This window comes from Diaphorina citri, unplaced genomic scaffold, assembly GCF_000475195.1.
Source record: "Diaphorina citri unplaced genomic scaffold, Diaci psyllid genome assembly version 1.1 scaffold13, whole genome shotgun sequence".
In the NCBI taxonomy this organism is placed as follows: Eukaryota; Metazoa; Arthropoda; class Insecta; order Hemiptera; family Psyllidae; genus Diaphorina; species Diaphorina citri.
Window position 1 is genome coordinate 194,626 of NW_007377452.1, and position 19,053 is coordinate 213,678.

The 19,053-nt window shown below is 37.9% G+C and overlaps 3 protein-coding genes and 1 long non-coding RNA gene across 4 annotated transcripts in view; 2 read left to right on the plus strand and 2 right to left on the minus strand.

The window, feature by feature from the left end:
* LOC103506924 (sialin-like) overlaps nucleotides 1-19,053 on the plus strand; it is a 157,283-nt gene that overhangs the window by 45,982 nt on the left and 92,248 nt on the right. The gene's annotated exons all lie outside the window — the stretch shown is intronic.
* LOC103506943 (vacuolar protein sorting-associated protein 41 homolog) overlaps nucleotides 1-19,053 on the minus strand; it is an 86,665-nt gene that overhangs the window by 4,654 nt on the left and 62,958 nt on the right. The gene's annotated exons all lie outside the window — the stretch shown is intronic.
* LOC113466438 (dynein regulatory complex protein 9-like) lies at nucleotides 710-14,643 on the plus strand. The gene is made up of 5 exons (XM_026821853.1): nucleotides 710-937; nucleotides 1,212-1,482; nucleotides 2,155-2,361; nucleotides 2,940-3,071; nucleotides 14,404-14,643. Exons 1-5 carry the CDS (start codon nucleotides 825-827, stop codon nucleotides 14,605-14,607), a joined length of 927 nt encoding a protein of 308 aa, XP_026677654.1. The 5' UTR covers nucleotides 710-824; the 3' UTR covers nucleotides 14,608-14,643.
* On the minus strand, nucleotides 9,600-11,497 carry LOC113466464. The gene is made up of 2 exons (XR_003390853.1): nucleotides 11,418-11,497; nucleotides 9,600-9,730 (listed from the first exon to the last, which is right to left on the minus strand). It is a non-coding gene; the product is annotated as an uncharacterized LOC113466464 (long non-coding RNA).

Below are 19,053 nucleotides of genomic sequence, written 5' to 3' on the forward strand. Positions count from 1 at the left end.
AGATTATCGATTAACTGCGGTTTTTCATCATTGTGGTGAAATGGGTACACAGTACACACTACACAGACTACACAAAGCTTTGAAGTAGGTAGAGTACTTAAGGTAGGTACGTACAGTGACTATATTTTTTAATAATCAATTTGATCAATCATAATATCTGCCGCCCTGTTTACGTCAAATAGGAAGATAGTCTTGAAAAGCTTTGAAGTAGGTAGAGTACTTAAGGTAGGTACCTACGTACAGTGACTATATTTTTTAATAATCAATTTGATCAATCATAATATCTGCCGCCCTGTTTACGTCAAATAGGAAGATAGTCTTGCTTTTGTGGCTTTCGCGTCGCGCGTAGTGTAAGCAGTGATTTGTCTCTCTTTAGGTACCTACTTTCCGCGTAACCACGCGTAGGTACCTATATACCTTCGCTTTTGTGTCTTTCGCGTGGCGTAGGCAGTGATTTGTCGCTCTTTACATACCTACCTCCAGCGCCGTGTAGCCGTACCTACCTACCTACCTATACCTTCGCAAAGTTTTTCAACTCCCGCCCCGATGGAAAAGCAAGACACGGCATACATTGTGAACTTGCTGCGGTACCTTTTATAGGTACCTACTTTCCGCATAACCACGCGTAGGTACCTATACAATCGCTTTTGTGTCTTTTGCGTGGCGTAGGCAGTGATTTGTCGCTCTTTACATACCTACCTCCAGCGCCGTGTAGCCGTAGGTACCTACCTACCTACCTACCTACCTACCTACCTTCCTACCTACCTATATACCTTCCTACCTACCTACCTATACCTTCGCAAAGTTTTTCAACTCCCGCCCCGATGGAAAAGCAAGACACGGCATACATTGTGACCTTGCTGCAAGACTGTTTGACCAAAGTTGAAATCATCAGCGACCTGACAGACCTGCGGCATCCGAATCTGAAAGACCAGAAGTAAGTACCAACAAAGACCAGAAATAAGTACCAACAAAGACCAGAAATAAGTACTAAAAGTACCAAATAACAGAAGTAAGTACCAATTAAAGACCAGAAGCAAGTACTAATCTACCAGTGCAGGTCACCCTGCCCGGGTGCTGTCTGGTAGCAGAAGAGCGCGGGTTCTATCCTAGCCGAAGGATGGAAATTTATCCTTTATTTAATTTGTCATACCTACGGTACCTAATGGTTGATGGTTTAAAAAATAAACATAAATCCGTTTGCTTTCCAGAAAAGCCCTCCAACATGTACTTCAGTCCACCATGAAAGAAATTCAAGAGACGGGTACATTCTCGACACTCAGAAAGATAGCTACCGATTTCTCCGCGGAGGAAGCAGCAAGAAAAGCTAAAATTAGCACAACGCTCGCCGAAGCACAAAAAGCCAAGCCGAAAAAACCGCGTAAAGCCCAAATGGTGGAAATTCTCAATAGGTCCGTCCGAAAACTGATTGCCACCAATAAGGAAAAACATGAGACAGATCTAGAGCTCGCCAACTTAATGGTAAGTTAACACTTTGGGTCATGGGCCCGGAATTACCTATAGGCTGAATTATAAAATACCTCCTTGAATTTGAAGAATTATATGAATAAATTTGAAGAATAATAAAGTTTCTCGAGAAAACCTTAGGCGCCGCGCGCACGTCAGATTCATAAGTTTGGATTTTAGGGCGACATGGATGACTCCGGTTTACTAAAAGCGCGACTACGCTTCCGTGCGAGAAATATATCCCACAAGGGCAAGGAAAACCTAGACCCTTGACAAATGGAGTGTGCCTGAAGGCATGTGATGTGTTCCAATCTTGAAGAATAATGAAGTTTCTCGAGAAAACCTTAGGCGCCGGTCTACGTCAGATTCATAAGTTTGGATTTTAGGGCGACATCGGGTGACTCCGGTTTACTAAAAGCGCGACTACGCTTCCGACGTGCGAGAAATATATCCCAAGGGCAAGGAAAACCTAGACCCTTGACAAATGGAGTGTGCCTGAAGGCATGTGATGTGTTCCAATCCGCTCGACCCCTGAATTCTCGTTGTATTATCTCGGGACTGAAATGACGGTGGATAAACTAACACCCCCGCTTCCACTTTTCTTCTTAGGAGAATTCTCGTTGTATTATCTCGGGACTGAAATGACGGTGGATAAACTAACACCCCCGCTTCCACTTTTCTTCTTAGGACGATCGTGAGGACAAGCTGACGCTGAAGGACATCCAAGTGAACTACTACTCGAAATGGTACCAGGCAAAGACCGAACAGAACATCTACCTGATCAACAAGAAGCAAGCCCAACACCAGCAGAATATACTGGACACAACACAGCACATTGAGCAAGAACATAGAGTGGCCAATGAAATTATGAACTTCCTGAGAAAATCCGTACAGGTAAATTGAGTATTGACAATCCGTACAGGTAAATCAAAGTATTCAAAATCTATACCTCCAGGTATACAAAGTATTCAAAATTTGTACCTATTAGTAATCAAAGTATTAAAATGAGTAAAGGTGAATTAAAGTTTTCAAAATCCGTACAGGTAAATCAAAATATTCAAAATATGTACCTACAAGTAGTCAAAGTATTCAAAATGCGTACAGGTAAATCAAAGTATTCAAAATCCCTACAAGTAAATTAATGAATTTCATTATCAAAATTAGGCCCCAATTTGGCCCTGAGCATAAAGAAATAGACAAACAATACAAAATCGTCTTAAAACTAGGAACTTCGTTTTTTCAATCTATTTCCAGGATTTGAACGATCAACTAGACTGGTGGAAACAAAAGTACGAGAACGATTTGGAACAGAAGGAAATCAAACTTAAAATGGCCAAAATCCGTACAAAATTAATGAATTTCATTATCAAAATTAGGCCCCAATTTGGCCCCCTGAGCATAAAGAAATAGACAAACAATACAAAATCGTCTTAAAACTAGGAACTTCGTTCTTTCAATATACATATTTCCAGGATTTGAACGATCAACTAGACTGGTGGAAACAAAAGTACGAGAACGATTTGGAACAGAAGGAAATCAAACTTAAAGTGGTCACCTTGGAACGAGATCAACAACTGGAGAAATTAGAAGAACTAACACGAGTGGTAAGTAAAGCAACATATGACTAGTAGTTCAGTGAACTGTTAGAATTTACTGAGGAAAATGGCCCCTACGGAACCCTTTATGGCCTAATGGGACCCAAAAAGAAAAGGGTAAAACCATGGCTTTTGTATCAGTTGGAATAACAAAAATTCTGTCGTCATCCAAGCATCATTGTTCAGTGTTTACAAGTCAAAGAGAAGCTTGCTTGTCCATGGTATGAGTGGGTGTCCATGAAATGTGTGAGTCAGTTATCTTGTTGAAAAGTCACCTATCTTGAGTGACAGACCTATTTAACACAAATATCATTTACAATGGTCACCTTGGAACGAGATCAACAACTGGAGAAATTAGAAGAACTAACACGAGTGGTAAGTAAAGCAAAATATGACTAGTAGTTCAGTGAACTGTTAGAATTTACTGAGGAAAATGGTCCCTGCGGAACCCTTTATGGCCTAATGGGACCCAAAAAGTAAAAATAAAATTTCCTTCTGTTTCCATAAGAATTAAACAAAATCTTACTAATTTTTAATGTAAACAAAAATTTCTATTATGTTCTTAGGTTATGCACCAATAATGGATGTGCACAAAAAGTGGTGTACTGAGACTTTTAGTTTCCAAATTGGGTAAATTGTTGATGTATGTATCACCTCTTCCTTTGTCCCCAGTACAACGAGAGGAAAGCCGAGATTGAAGATTATGAGGCTATTAAAGCGGGCGCCTAGAGCCATGGAACCTAAATGATACATCCATAGAGTCTTCACTGATTTCAGGACCAGCCACTTGCTAGCTTCTTCGCCTTTGTTATTGCGACCTCTGGAGAGAAAAAGAATTTGATAACCGAGTTAGATTAAGCTAAATAATAGGTACATATTATGCAAATTTCATTTTAAAATCTTGTGATGATTACAATTACATATGTACTTTATTATTCTATTCCATTATGTACGTGCCTGATTGGGCGCGGTCAATTTTAAAATAATTAGATATTCCGATTTTTATATTTTTGAGCTACTTTGGCCGAAATTTAAAGTCCTGAGAAAAAAGAACACTTTTTGAGCATTTTCAAAGATTTCACCCAAATTAACGGCCGACAGTACATAAATCGAAATTCAAAACCAACAAATTTGAGATCAAAGACATTCTCTAAACACAATTCTTATACCTCTATCACGATGTCAAATCATCATTACATAAAAAAATTTTAAGAGATCTTCCACAAAAACTCTACCAAAGAGATCAACACATAAGAAAAAGAGAGAACATTTCATTCTTTGGTTGGGATTCGAACCCACGTCCTTCCGATCAAAAACACTCACCCGTTGAAATACCATCTGGCCACTGCCCCTGCTATCACCATCTGCTGACATGCCAGAATAAACTCCGAGATCCAAATGAGGCCAAACACATACACCCACCACATGTATGTAATCCACGTGGCGTCCACATATTGCACTAGGGTGAATTCTGGAAGATATCGAAATCAATTGTTAAAACGGATGTAAAATGTAATTAATATATATACTAATTATTACATTTAACAAACCATAGGCATAGGCGGCGATAGGGGGGGGGCTTGGGGGGCTTAAGCCCCCCCAATTGTAGCAGGGCCTCTTACACTATTATTGCATCCTTTTCAAAGGAAATTATTATCACAAGTTAGCACGCAACCTGCATGGGTGTACGAGTACCTACCTATTTTTCATTATAGTTTTCTGTTATTCAAGGTTCTTTTGTGTTGTAGGGTGAATGGCCGTTCCTTGGGCATAACGAACCTCGGTTCATTTTTAATAACTATTTTGTGGTGCTACCTAGCGCCCAGCGGGTGTACGTTTACTTGACAACGAAAGATTATCGATTAACTGCGGTTTTTCATCATTGTGGTGAAATGGGTACACAGACTACACAAAGCTTTGAAGTAGGTAGAGTACTTAAGATAGGTACGTACAGTGACTGTATTTTTTAATAATCAATTTGATCAATCATAATATCTGCCGCCCTGTTTACGTCAAATAGGAAGATAGTCTTGCTTTTGTGGCTTTCGGTTTTCGTTCAATATAAGGTTATGTAAGAAATGTTTAACTATCTCAAGCATAACTGCTTGTCAAAAATGTGGTTCCCCGCTTAATACATACACTACGCTTAATTCCATGGCTTGACTTTCACTCGAACCACCAACCTCCAGATTCCAAGTCCACCGGGCTAACCACTACACCACTAAGGTTGGTGTTCAATATAATTTTTATAGGTTCATTGGTAAATAGTTGAAAGATTCAATTTATAAAAGGAAACTATGAAACTTTTACAAGGCTGGATCCGCGAAGTAGAAAGAGTGAGTGACTGATTGAGTAAGTGAGTGAGTGAGTAAAAAAAAAGAACTTTTCAGTGGCCTACTCAGTCAATCAGGTAGATCTCCCTATCTATACCTCCGACCCAAGAACTGAGTAGTCCTCTGGCAAAAAAATCCTTTCTTATTGCACATCTAGAACATATTAGGAATATCGCTTTCAGATTTCTAGGTGTTGGGGTTCTGGAGATAGAACGATCAGTGTGTGAAAGAGTGAGTGAGTGTATCTCTTTTTTTATTTATATAATTCTCGTCACAAGGTCAAGAACACACTAACTTGAAGGAACTAGAAACCAAAAAGATCTCAGTATAGGGTTGCCGCTACAACAATAAATTTTCGTGGGGTCTGTGACAGACCCCACCTCACCAGTTAATAATTTTCGATGAGGAGAATGCATATTGTTTTTCTTCTAAACATGATGATTTAGGTACACTCAATCATTGATCAAGGGTGGGTCTGGCTAGGGGACGTTAAACAGAGAGTAGACTAGCGTCTGGCTGTGGGACTATAAACAGGGAGGAGAACAGCTCAAGACAAAATTGAATAGTAGAAAACTTGTCTGTAACAATATAAAATAAGTGACCCAATTACATGTCTCCGGATGGTACTTATGGTTCAGGGGCGAAAAGTTCAAAAAGAGTTCCCATTCATCGGGACTTTAAATTTCCCCCAAAGGCACTGAACTTTTCAGTGGCCTACTCAGTCAATCAGGTAGATCTCCCTATCTATACCTCCGACCCAAGAACTGAGTAGTCCTCTGAAAATAATGAAAAGAGCTCTTCTTCATATTATCTCTCGCAAAGTTACGACATTATTGCTTACCGTTATATTATGTATTTTGGATACTTAATTGCTGACTCTCATACATAGGATATCTAATATAAACCTAACAAAATTACGAACTGAAGGGTAACGAGGGTATATGTTCTACTCACCTCTGATGTATAAAGGACAGAATAAGGCGCGGTATTTTGAATATGGTGATCAGGAGAGCGCCTAGAGCATGTAAGATTAAATATAAAAATAGGAGCTGATTTACATATGAAAAACAAAAGATAAGATTAATATTGAAATTAGCAGTTTTATTAAGGTAAAAATCGTATTGCATTTACCTACAGCAAAGTTATATCTACTGGTTTTGAGGTTACTTTGAACCTCAATAAAAATCAAAATAAAATGGTTTTATAAAGCACTTTAGTAGAAGAGGGGCACCACAAAAAGACCTAACATAAAAATAATAAAACTTAACGTGGTTTCATAAGGGTTAAGTACAGGTCTAACATAAAGTTAAAATCTCATGTAAGCAACAACAGCAAAATAAATATAAATATTAAAAATATAATTAAAAAATATTTTAGATAGAAACACTAATTTAGATAACTAGGTGCCAATTTAGAGAACACAACAATAATTGCATCTAGAAGCAGTTAATTTGGGAAAATTTGTTAAGGAATTCTAAGGACAAAGGAAAGATATAACTTAAATAATTTTCGACCGGGGGAAAAGGTTCTCCAGAAGTAACTAATGGCAATTAAACGGGTTACAGAAATAAAATATTCAAGTTCTAAATAAAACTATTAGGTATTTGTAACTAAAATACAAAAGTTATAAAAAAGGAACCCTATTGTAAAAAAAGAGGAATTCATAAATGGAAATATTTTGTATTTGTAGAGGCAATGATGGATCATGAAATGCATTTTGACATTTCAAAAAATTCCAGATTATCAAGAACCTTGGGAAAAGTAGGTATAAAAAGAATAATAAAATTATGTATTGTGTATAAAGAAGTTACCATTTTGCCTCAACATTCTGGAATACAAAATTAGTAAAAATAATAATCAAGGGAATTAAATAGTTCATGAAATGAGATCAAGGCAATACCACAAACATTAAACGCTAACATTAAATAAAATTTGTTATCAAATAATAAAATTATGTATTATGTATTGTGTATAAAGAAGTTACCATTTTGCCTCAACATTCTGGAATACAAAATTAGTAAAAAATTATAATCAAGGGAATTAAATAGTTCATGAAATGAGATCAAGGCAATACCACAAACATTAAACGCTAACATTAAATAAAATTTGTTATCAACTATAAACACTGTAACATTAATAATTGTACATTTAAATCTAAAGCTACAAGACGTTCTTATGTGCAGTTAATTGACAATTATAATTGAAAAAGTATCAAACATGATTATACGTTGTGCAAAAAATTAAAAAAAGGGTTTTAAGGAATAAAATAAAACACGTATGTCAGTCTTAAAATAAAATTAAATAAAATTGAAACAAGTGGGTAGGAAGGAGAGTATTTAAATTAGGAAAGAATGTCTTCAATTGACAGAAAAATCAAACTTTTCTGCCTAACTTTTAAAGTTACATTTCTAATGACCGATTTCGCGATTTATAGCTACCAAGTTGTGTTATAGGAATTACATGTATAATAAAATGTAGGGAAATATAATAAAAGGTAGGTATAAATAATATTTAAAAAAAGTTATATAAAAGATTGGTACATCGAATGTAAGAGTTCTTATGTGCAGTTAATTGACAATTATAATTGAAAAAGTATCAAACATGATTACGTTGTGCAAAAAATTAAAAAAGGGATTTAAAAAATAAAATAAAACACGAATGTCAGTCTTAAAATAAAATTAAATAAAATTGAATCAAGTAGATAGGAAGGAGAGTATTTAAATTAGGAAAGAATGTCTTCAATTGACAGAAAAATCAAACTTTTCTGCCTAACTTTTCAAGTTACATTTCTAATGACCGATTTCGCGATTTATAGCTACCAAGTTGTGTTATAGGAATTACATAATAAAATGTAGGGAAATATAATAAAAGGTAGGTATAAATAATATTTAAAAAAAGTTATATAAAAGATTGGTACATCGAATGTAAGTGAAAAAGAACATACACATGAAATACAGGTACAGTGTTACTGTGGAAAGGGAAATAAGCTGCTTTAAATTTTCGCCACAAAAATGAACGTCAAAATAAACTCGTAAGAAAAATAGCAAATAACCCTAAAAAAATAATTGACACACATACATTTAGACAAAACTAGGTATATCCTTTCCCCTTAACGGAATAAGAAAATCTTTCGAATCAATCCAAAGCGTATATAATCTTAAAAGAACTGCTCAAAGTCGCGCTTACTACGAGTACAAATGTGAGGCCAGCCTAGCTCTTCAAATATCTTTTTCGAATAAACATACAGTACAAGTATGTCTGAGCTCAATGGATAGACACTTGAATCAGAACAAGTACTTACTTTCAAGCCACATTTGGACTCAAATTTTTGCTCGCTTGAATCTGAATATCTGTCTCAAATGCATCTCTACGTTCAAGCTGGAATCAAACCTACCCTTGGACGGAGTTTCAACCCTATCAAGTCTCTTGATTTATACAGCAGGGCTGGCCACTAGCTGATTCAGACTGCATTCATAGGTGTTAGTTCAGGAGGTACTTCCAGGGCCACATAATTATGTATGTACATAGGGTAGCAAGCCGCTAGTTGGAAACCCGCGGGCCGCTAGTTGGAAACCCCTGACCTAGGTAGCCAGAATCGAGCTATAGTTATCTAAATAAACCGAATTTCTTGCCCTTATCCTGAGATAATTTGAAGTCAGGGCCGTATTTAAGGGCGGGGCCAAGCCCCCCCCCCTCTCAAGCTTAATTTTTGACCTTTACTGTAGGCAAGGCTCCGAAAATTTGGAGCATCCACCCCCCCGTATAATATATCACTGTTTGGACTCTCGGCCCACCCCCTCCCCCTCCTCGACAAAATCCTGGATATGGCCCTGCTACCTACCAACACCCGTAACTTAGTAGGTATTTCTTGACTAGAATAGGTAGATATGAGACAGACGACAGACTGGCAAACAAGGTAGGTAGGTATTTTCCCAGTCAGCACACACGATTGGATGTAAGGCTCGAATCAAGCTTACAAATTCACCTGTGTAAGTTGGATGACATCCAGTCTGTAATGACTCAAATCTTTGCTCGCTTGAATCTGAATATCTGTCTCAAATGCATCTCTACGTTCAAGCTAGAATCAAACCTTGGACGGAGTTTCAACCCTGTCAAGTCTCTTGATTCATACAGCAGGGCTAGCCACTAGCTGATTCAGACTGCATTCATAGGTGTTAGTTCAGGAACTTCAGACATAACTATTGTCTCGTTGTTATTTCTCTTGTTTGCTTTATGCTGAACTGACGTTAGGAGAGCTGAAGATTTCCACTGGCCTTCGTCCCCGTTCATATATTGGTCTTCACTGATGCATAGGAACAGAGTGTCTATTACAATCTGGGAACAGAACAGAAAATGGGAACTTGGAGATCTGCAGGGGGTGCGATTATGCTATACAATTTTGCAGAAGAAAACCTTCATCGGTGAACAAGATTAAATCCCACGGAAAACTTATTTAAGCGTACAGCATTTTTCCCACGATTTTAAATCGAAACTAGCAGGTTACCCGTACTTCACCAAGGAAAATTGATCATAACTCAAAATCGGTTTAAAATTCGGCAAAATCCTTTCTTTTTTTTTCTTTTTTTTTTTAAAGAGGTTTGACAGAGGGAACTGTAACTGCTATGGTCTTATCGTCCCGATTTCATCGGTGAACAAGATTTAATCCCACGGAAAACTCATTTAAGCGTACAGCGTTTTCTCCCACGATTTTAAATCGAAACTAACAGGTAACCCATGCTTCGCCGAGGAAAATTGATCATAACTCAAAATCGGTTTGAAGTTCGGCAAAATCCTTTCTTATTGCACATCTAGAACATATTAGGGATATCGCTTTCAGATTTCTAGGTGTTGGGGATCTGGAGATAGAACGATCAGTGTGTGAAAGAGTGAGTGAGTGTATCTCACTTTTTATTTATATAATTCTCGTCACAAGTCAAGAACACACTAACTTGAAGGTACTAGAAACCAAAAAGATCTCAGTATAGGGTTGCCGCTACGAAAAAAATAAATTTTCGTGGGGTCTGTGACAGACCCCACCTCACCAGTTAAGGGTTAAGAATGAGGAGAATCAGATTCTCACTTACTTCGTACAGAGAAATGACACAGTGCGCAATAAAGAAGGCGAACACACAAATAACCAGCAGTGGCGCAGAGAAGAACTCCAGATTGGGGTCTTCCCTCAGAACCAAGATGGCGGCTGAACCAGTGACGGCGGTCACAATGCATTTACCCAGGAACAGAATGAAATCTCCTACACTGTTCACGGTGGCTAGATTGAGAGCGTTACTTGCCAGTACAGTCCATGCCTGAAATATAAATTGCAAAAATAAGGTAAGTACCTACTTAAATAAGATCTCTTGCCCACCTATGTGGCCGAGTGGTCAAGAACACTGACTCTAAACCTGGAGGTGCTGGGTTCGAATCCCGGGCAGGACGGAAATTTTCTGACCGAATTTTTCCGGTCTTGGCTAGGCATGGATGTAAAAGAATGTGCCTTGAAGTAATACGAAAAGGAAAAAAGTGAATAATAATAAAACTATGCCATCAAATCCTTAGGTTGAAGAATACTACAAGATAGAAAGAGACTCATTAAAGGCTTTCCTTCGTAATTTAATTTTTGTTGACACAATGGTTTGACCATTTTAAATCGAAACTAGCAGATTACCCGTGCTTCGCCGAGGAAAATTGATCATAACTCAAAATCGGTTTGAAGTTCGGCAAAATCATTTCTTATTGCACATCTAGAACATATTAGGAATATCGCTTTCAGATTTCTAGGGGTTGGGGATCTGGAGATAGAACGATCAGTGTGTGAATGAGTGAGTGAATGTATCTCACTTTTTATTTATATAATTCTCGTCACAAGGTCAATAACACACTAACTTAAAGGTACTATAAACCATAAAGATCTCAGTATAGGGTTGCCGCTACGACAAAAATAAATTTGGTGAGGTGGGGTCTGTCACAGACCCAACCTCACCAGTTAAGGGTTAAGAATGAGGAGAATCAGATTCTCACTTACCTCGTACAGAGAAATGACACAGTGCGCAATAAAGAAGGCGAACACACAAATAACCAGCAGTGGCGCAGAGAAGAACTCCAGATTGGGGTAGAAATAGGGGTGGAGGCGAAAGTGGAGATGGAGGTAAAGGCAAAATTTAATGTGGAGACGAAAATGAAAATGGAGGTGGAGGTGAAAGTGAAAATGGAGGTGGAGGCGAAAGCGGAAGTGGAGGTGAAAGTGGATGAAAGTCTCCAATGCATTCTACTTTGAGTGCACTCAGAAACTCGGTTTTGAGTGCACTCAAAAAATTAACATAAAGAAGAGGACGAAATTTTGTATGATTCCAAACCTAACCTAACCTAACCTAACCCAACCTAACCTAACCCAACCTAACCTAACCCAACCTAACTTAACCCAACCCAACCTAACTTAACCCAACCCAACCCAACCAGATGTAGGAACATTAGCTGTGCAAAACAACATGTTGACAAGACTAGGACCAGAGGCGTCTACAGGCAAATATAAACTTAATCAAGGAACTTTATGAAATTGAATTCAATATATCAACATTTCTTTTACAAAATAAGGTAATAGAAAAGTATATGTATAATATATTATAACATCTCCGAAGCTAAATAACTTATTGGGAGACATACAAAAAGGTCATTAATTGCGTACATCTTAGAACCCTTACTCAGAGATAAGAAGGTAAATCCCAATATCTGAGGCCAGGCCTTGTACACATCAGAGAGTATCTGCTGCACCAGCTTCCAACTGTTGAGTAGTCCATACACTCCTGATAAAACTTCCTCTGTGATATCCTTGACTGCCTCAGGGACACATCGGTTCAAAATGGGAGTACTGAAACAAACCAAAAAGACCTAAACTTCAGAAAGGGTTTAAAATTCAAAGTTCCTTTTTTCCAAATTTCTACATCCTATTGTGTACCTCCAAATATTTTCATTTTAGGAAATTTCTTTCTTCTTTTGCCTTTTCCTACAGACAGGGTTAACACTTTTTGTCAGCCTCTCAATCAGACCTAACTAGGGTGATTCCTTTGGGCTAACTGTTGGATTTTAGGAAATTTCTTTACTACTAGGTAACATAGGTTGTGATTCTTACCTCTTATAAACTGGAAAAGGTGGGCATGGGCCTAGAGAAGAATGCAGAGCAGATGTCTGATGTTCAGGCTTCACTTTGGAATTGAAATACCGGGAGGCTGTCAAGTTCATAACATCAATGTCATAGCTGAAAACAAACAAGACAAAATTAAAGGAATTTTTAATTGTGTTAAGCATATTTAAATGCTTGTCACAAACATTGTTCCCCGATTATTACACCTAGATAAATAAACAAGACAAAACTGAATTGATAAACAAGACAAAATTGAATAGTAGAAAACTTGTCTGTAACAATATAAAATAAGTGACCCAATTACGTGTCTCCGGATGGTACTTATGGTTCAGGGGCGAAAAGTTCAAAAAGAGTTCCCATTCATCGGGACTTTAAATTTCCCCCAAAGGCACTCAAACTTAATGCCAAGATTCGATAATTCAGGCATTAGGATGCAGAGAGTTAGTCAGTATTTGCACCAGCTTCCAACTGTTGAGTAGTCCATACACTCCTGATAAAACTTCCTCTGTGATATCCTTGACTGCCTCAGGGACACATCGGTTCAAAATGGGAGTACTGAAACAAACCAAAAAGACCTAAACTTCAGAAAGGGTTTAAAATTCAAAGTTCCTTTTTTACAAATTTCTACATCCTATTGTGTTCCTCCAAATATTTTCATTTTAGGAAATTTCTTTCTTCTTTTGCCTTTTCCTACAGACAGGGTTAACACTTTTTGTCAGCCTCTCAATCAGACCTAACTAGGGTGATTCCTTTGGGCTAACTGTTGGATTTTAGGAAATTTCTTTACTACTAGGTAACATAGGTTGTGATTCTTACCTCTTATAAACTGGAAAAGGTGGGCATGGGCCTAGAGAAGAATGCAGAGCAGAAGTCTGATGTTCAGGCTTCACTTTGGAATTGAAATACCGGGAGGCTGTCAAGTTCAGAACATCAATGTCATAGCTAAAAGCAAACAAGACGAAATTAAAGGAATTTTTAATTGTGTTAAACATATTTAAATGCTTGTCACAAACATTGTTCCCCGATTGTTACACCTAGATTTTAAATAAACAAGACAAAACTGAATTGATAAACAAGACAAAATTGAATAGTAGAAAACTCGTCTGTAACAATATAAAATAAGTGACCCAATTACGTGTCTCCGGATGGTACCTAAGTATGGTTCAAGGGCGAAAAGTTCAAAAAGAGTTCCCATTCATTGGGACTTTAAATTTCCCCCAAAGGCACTCAAACTTAATGCCAAGATTCGATAATTCAGGCATTAGGATGCAGAGAGTTAGTCAGTATTATTTAGGGCTAGAGTTGAAAAAAACTCAAAGGGAGTTTGTGGGTCTCGGTTCTCAAGACTTTACCTTTAGCCACAGGTCAAAAGTATGTATGCCACTGAAGCTCAGGCTGTCTAATAGACTTTTCAGCATTTTCTCACCTGCATAAAGAGGAATGTGTCCTTGAATAAAACTCTTGAATGTCATTCATTGTTTCCATGTTTCGGTCAGGACATTTTTCAACACAGATTTGAAGTGAAAGTTTCAAATTTCTTACATCTAAATAATACAGGAATCTGAAAATGTAAAAGAGTTAAAAAAGTGTTGTCATTATAACATAATAAGTTGCATTGGTCTGATTGCGAGTAAATACATACATAGGTAGGTAATACTGAAGCATCAATTCCAAACCTCCTATGTCTGAAAACAGAGAGTTTTCAGTTGATCCAGAGTTAAATCAAATAGGTGATGTCAAAGAAACCGCTTAATACTGTGTGAACTCTCAGTGGTAAGATCAGCCATAGGTGCATCACCAAATTTGAGACTTTTAGTTTCAAAATTGGGTGAATTGTTGATGTATGTATCACCTCTTCCTTTGTCCCCAGTACAACGAGAGGAAAGCCGAGATTGAAGATTATGAGGCTATTAAAGCGGAAATCAAGAGACAACAAGACTTTGAATACTACCAGAACCAAATGGCAACTAAAATACAAGCCTGGTGGAGGGGTGTTATGGTACGAAGACATTTGGGACCTTTCAAAGACCTCGCCCGTAAACCAAAAGCCAAGATTGTGAAAGCCAAAAAATAAAGTAAAAAATCTAAATAAATCGAAATCATAATTGCCGAAAAAAAAAAACATGATCGAAAACCAAAAAATAAAGTATCCCTAGCTGACGACGAATCTTTCTTGTTCTTGCTTTCTGATTTTAGCTGGTATTGTCTTCTGCTTTTTGGCTTCAACGGCTAACAATAATATCACATCATTCATGACAGCATAACCAACTGTTTTCTCTTCAATTAGTATTCCATTGGAGAATTTTACTAGCTTATTTATTTTCCATAGTATGTAAGATTAAATATAAAAGTAGGAGCTGATTTACATATGAAAAACAAAAGATAAGATTAATATTGAAATTAGCAGTTTTATTAAGTGAAAAATCGTATTGCATTTACCTACAGCAAAGTTATATCTACTGGTTTTGAGGTTACTTTGAAAGAGAAAAAGAATTTGATAACCGAGTTAGATTAAGCTAAACCATAGGTACATATTATGCAAATTCCATTTTAAAATCTTGTGATAATTACAATTATGTACTTTATTATTCTATTCCATTATGTACGTGCCTGATTGGGCGCGGTCAATCTTAAAATAATTAGATATTCCGTTTTTTATATTTTTGAGCTACCTACTTTGGCCGAAATTTAAAGTCCTGAGAAAAGAGAACACTTTTTGACGATTTCAAAGATTTCACCCAAATTAACGGTCGAACAGTACATAATCGAAATTAAAAACCAACAAAATTGACATCAAAGACATTCTCTAAACACAATTCTTATACCTCTATCACGATGTCAAATCATCATTACATATAAAAATTTTAGGAGATCTTCCACGAAAACTCTACCAAAGAGATCATCACATAAGAAAAAGAGAGAACATTTCATGCTTTGGTTGTGATTCGAACCCACGTCCTTCCGATCAAAAACACTCACCCGTTGAAATACCATCTGGCCACTGCCCCTGCTATCACCATCTGCTGACATGTGTAGTAGAGTTCATTGAATTCACATCATAGGTAACTGCTGGTGAAGAAGGTCCAGTACTGGTCATCACAGGAGAGAAGGTTAGGTCGGAAAATGGTTTCACCTGCTTTTGACCAGGGTAATCTGTAACATGGGAGGGGAGGAAACATCAAGGTGTGTCCAAATATAGTCAACCGGCCGTCGATTGACGAGGTGAACCTATGTTATTGACACAGTGTGGACTGTTCAGTGAATGTCGATCGACGGTCGGTCGACTATGTGTGGACATAACTTTAGACTCCTGAAAAGAAAAGAGTTAGGTATTTAGGCTCCTGAAAAGCAAAGTGGCGTTTCCCAAGGCTTAGAAGACCAAGGGAAAAATACCTAAATAATTCTCTATCCAAAGTCCCAATCCTTTGCATTCTTTATAAGATGAGACGGCACTAAATAAAATAGACTACAAGTCCGACTTCCGAGTTATTCGACAGTCTAAATCTTATATTATAAGAACGAGATCCATTCACTCATTCACATTTCACAGTTCACATTTCATAGTTCACACACTGAGGTGGAGGCACCATAGGCATTACATGATTACAAATTAGATCTAACTAAGCATAATATATGGTATGCAGAATCTGAAGGACTTGGAATAATAATTATAAGTATATATTAAAAGACGAGTAGCCTGACTAATTTTCTTAAATCATTCTATTTTGGCAAAAATGTGCAGAATAGGGAATTAACACATTCGTTTTTGAGCCCGTTTGTCTTTCGCAGAGTGAGGTTTACAAATTTATTCTTTTAAATATGAGTTATTTCTTAACTTAATGGGTAGGTATTTCTAGATTTAGGTAATAACTTTTATTACCTTTGAATTGAAAAGGGGGTACTTTGTCCTGCCAAGACAAACCCAGGCAAATCTTTGTAAGGCTCCAATAAGTAACTTAATGATATTTTTCACAGCCTTAAGTTTCAATGCTAAAATGGCCACACAATCCTTCTCATCTCGTTGCGAGAAAAATGTGGGTAACAAGGACCGGACTGGTGCAAGGAAAGACCCAAACTCACTTTTATATTCGGTGACAGCCATGGTAGTATTAGGACGTGTAGTAGAGTTCATTGAATTCACATCATAGGTAACTGCTGGTGAAGAAGGTCCAGTACTGGTCATCACAGGAGAGAAGGTTAGGTCGGAAAATGGTTTCACCTGCTTTTGACCAGGGTAATCTGTAACATGGGAGGGGAGGAAACATCAAGGTGTGTCCAAATATAGTCAACCGGCCGTCGATTGACGAGGTAAACCTATGTTATTGACACAGTGTGGACTGTTCAGTGAATGTCGATCGACAGTCGGTCGACTATGTGTGGACATAACTTTAGACTCCTGAAAAGCAAAGTGGCGTTTCCCAAGGCTTAGAAGACCAAGGGAAAAATACCTAAATAATTCTCTATCCGAAGTCCCAATCCTTTGCATTCTTTATAAGATGAGACGGCACTAAATAAAAAAAGACTACAAGTCCGACTTCCGAGTTATTCGACAGTCTAAATAAATAAAAAAAAGAGTTAAGTATTTAGGCTCCTGAAAAGCAAAGTGGCGTTTCCCAAGGCTTAGAAGACCAAGGGAAAAATACCTAAATAATTCTCTATCCAAAGTCCCAATCCATTGCATTCTTTATAAGATGAGACGGCACTAAATAAAAAAAGACTACAAGTCCGACTTCCGAGTTATTCGACAGTCTAAATAAATAAAAACCCCTAGTAAGACTAAGGCGAAGTTAACCGAGAACTTACTTGCTGTAGCCAGACAGACTATGACACTAATCCACAGGGTAAAGAAAAGCACAAGCAAAATGAAAGAGATGACAGGCTGAATGAAGAGAGAGGGGAGAGCACTCAGACAGGCTGAAGATTCTTTGAACAGGGTGTCCAGAAAGTTGAGACGATTCCGGGTAGCAAACACAAGCAGAAGTAGAATTACCTGGAATGAAAAATGGAAAATCATGTCGGTTATTTAGTAGAGAGTGTCCCAGCTTCGCAGGACGATGTTAAAATTATAAACTGTGGAGCTCTCATTTTTTAAGAAAGAAACGCTTTCAGTATTAAATGTAGTATTAAATGGTAAAAAATTGATTCCGTTTGGAGAATGGGTATGGGTCTGTGGGTACAGTAACACGATAGGTTAGTATTAAAGTTAAGAAAGAAACGCTTTCAGTATTCGCAATGCCAAAATTAATCCATGTAGTATTAAATGGTAAAAAATTGATTCCGTTTGGAGAATGGGTATGGGTCTGTGGGTACAGTAACACGATAGGTTAGTATTAAAGTAAGAAAGAAACGCTTTCAGTATTCGCAATGCCAAAATTAATCCATGTAGTACTAAATGGTAAAAAATTGATTCCGTTTGGAGAATCGGTATGGGTCTGTGGGTACAGTAACACGATAGGTTAGTATTAAAGGTCATACAGCTAACAGATAGCTGCAGATTTTCAGAAGAGCCCCTGCAACAGTCCGAATATTGTAGCCTCCCTTTGATTAATTAACATTTTATTTTCTTAGGAGTCAACTAGTCACGTTATTAGGTTACTCCAACGCATACCGGTATGACAACTCATATAATTCCATAAAAAATACAATATTCCAAGTACACAACACATGGTATGAATTCTACTTACTGTCAAAACAACACATATAATACCATAAATACACAATGCATGCTCATTGTGTACATTCTCTAAGATCGGTGCATTGGTTGGCGGCATTTTACCGCTTTTTGGCGGTTTTCGGTCTAGTTTAACAAAATCTCGGGAACGGTATGAGCTAAAGACTTGAAATTTAGTATGTAGGTCACAAATGTGACAAGGATGCAACAGAAAACGGTGCACTCAATGATTCACTCGGTTTTGAGTGCACTCAAAAAATTAACATAAAGAAGAGGACGAAATTTTGTATGATTCCAAACCTAAACTAACCTAACCCAACCCAACCCAACCTAACCTAACCCAACCTAACCTAACCCAACCTAACTTAACCCAACCCAACCTAACTTAACCCAACCCAACCCAACCTAACCTAACCTAACCCAACCCAACCCAACCCAACCCAACCCAACCCAACCCAACCCAACCCAACCCAACCCAACCCAACCCAACCCAACCCAACCCAACCCAACCCAACCCAACCCAACCCAACCCAACCCAACCCAACCCAACCCAACCCAACCCAACCCAACCCAACCCAACCCAACCCAACCCAACCCAACCCAACCCAACCCAACCCAACCCAACCCAACCCAACCCAACCCAACCCAACCCAACCCAACCCAACCCAACCCAACCCAACCCAACCCAACCCAACCCAACCCAACCCAACCCAACCCAACCCAACCCAACCCAACCCAACCCAACCCAACCCAACCCAACCCAACCCAACCTAACCTAACTTAACCCAACCCAACCTAACTTAACCCAACCCAACCCAACCTAACCTAACCCAACCCAACCCAACCTAA

Excerpts from the sequence above, each read along its gene's own strand:
- LOC113466438 (XM_026821853.1), top strand. The coding sequence starts at position 825 with ATGGAAAAGCAAGACACGGCATACATTGTGACCTTGCTGCAAGACTGT. Across the intron at positions 1,483-2,154 it reads TAGAGCTCGCCAACTTAATG|GACGATCGTGAGGACAAGCT; the intron begins GTAAGTTAACAC and ends TTTTCTTCTTAG. Across the intron at positions 3,072-14,403 it reads TAGAAGAACTAACACGAGTG|TACAACGAGAGGAAAGCCGA; the intron begins GTAAGTAAAGCA and ends CTTTGTCCCCAG.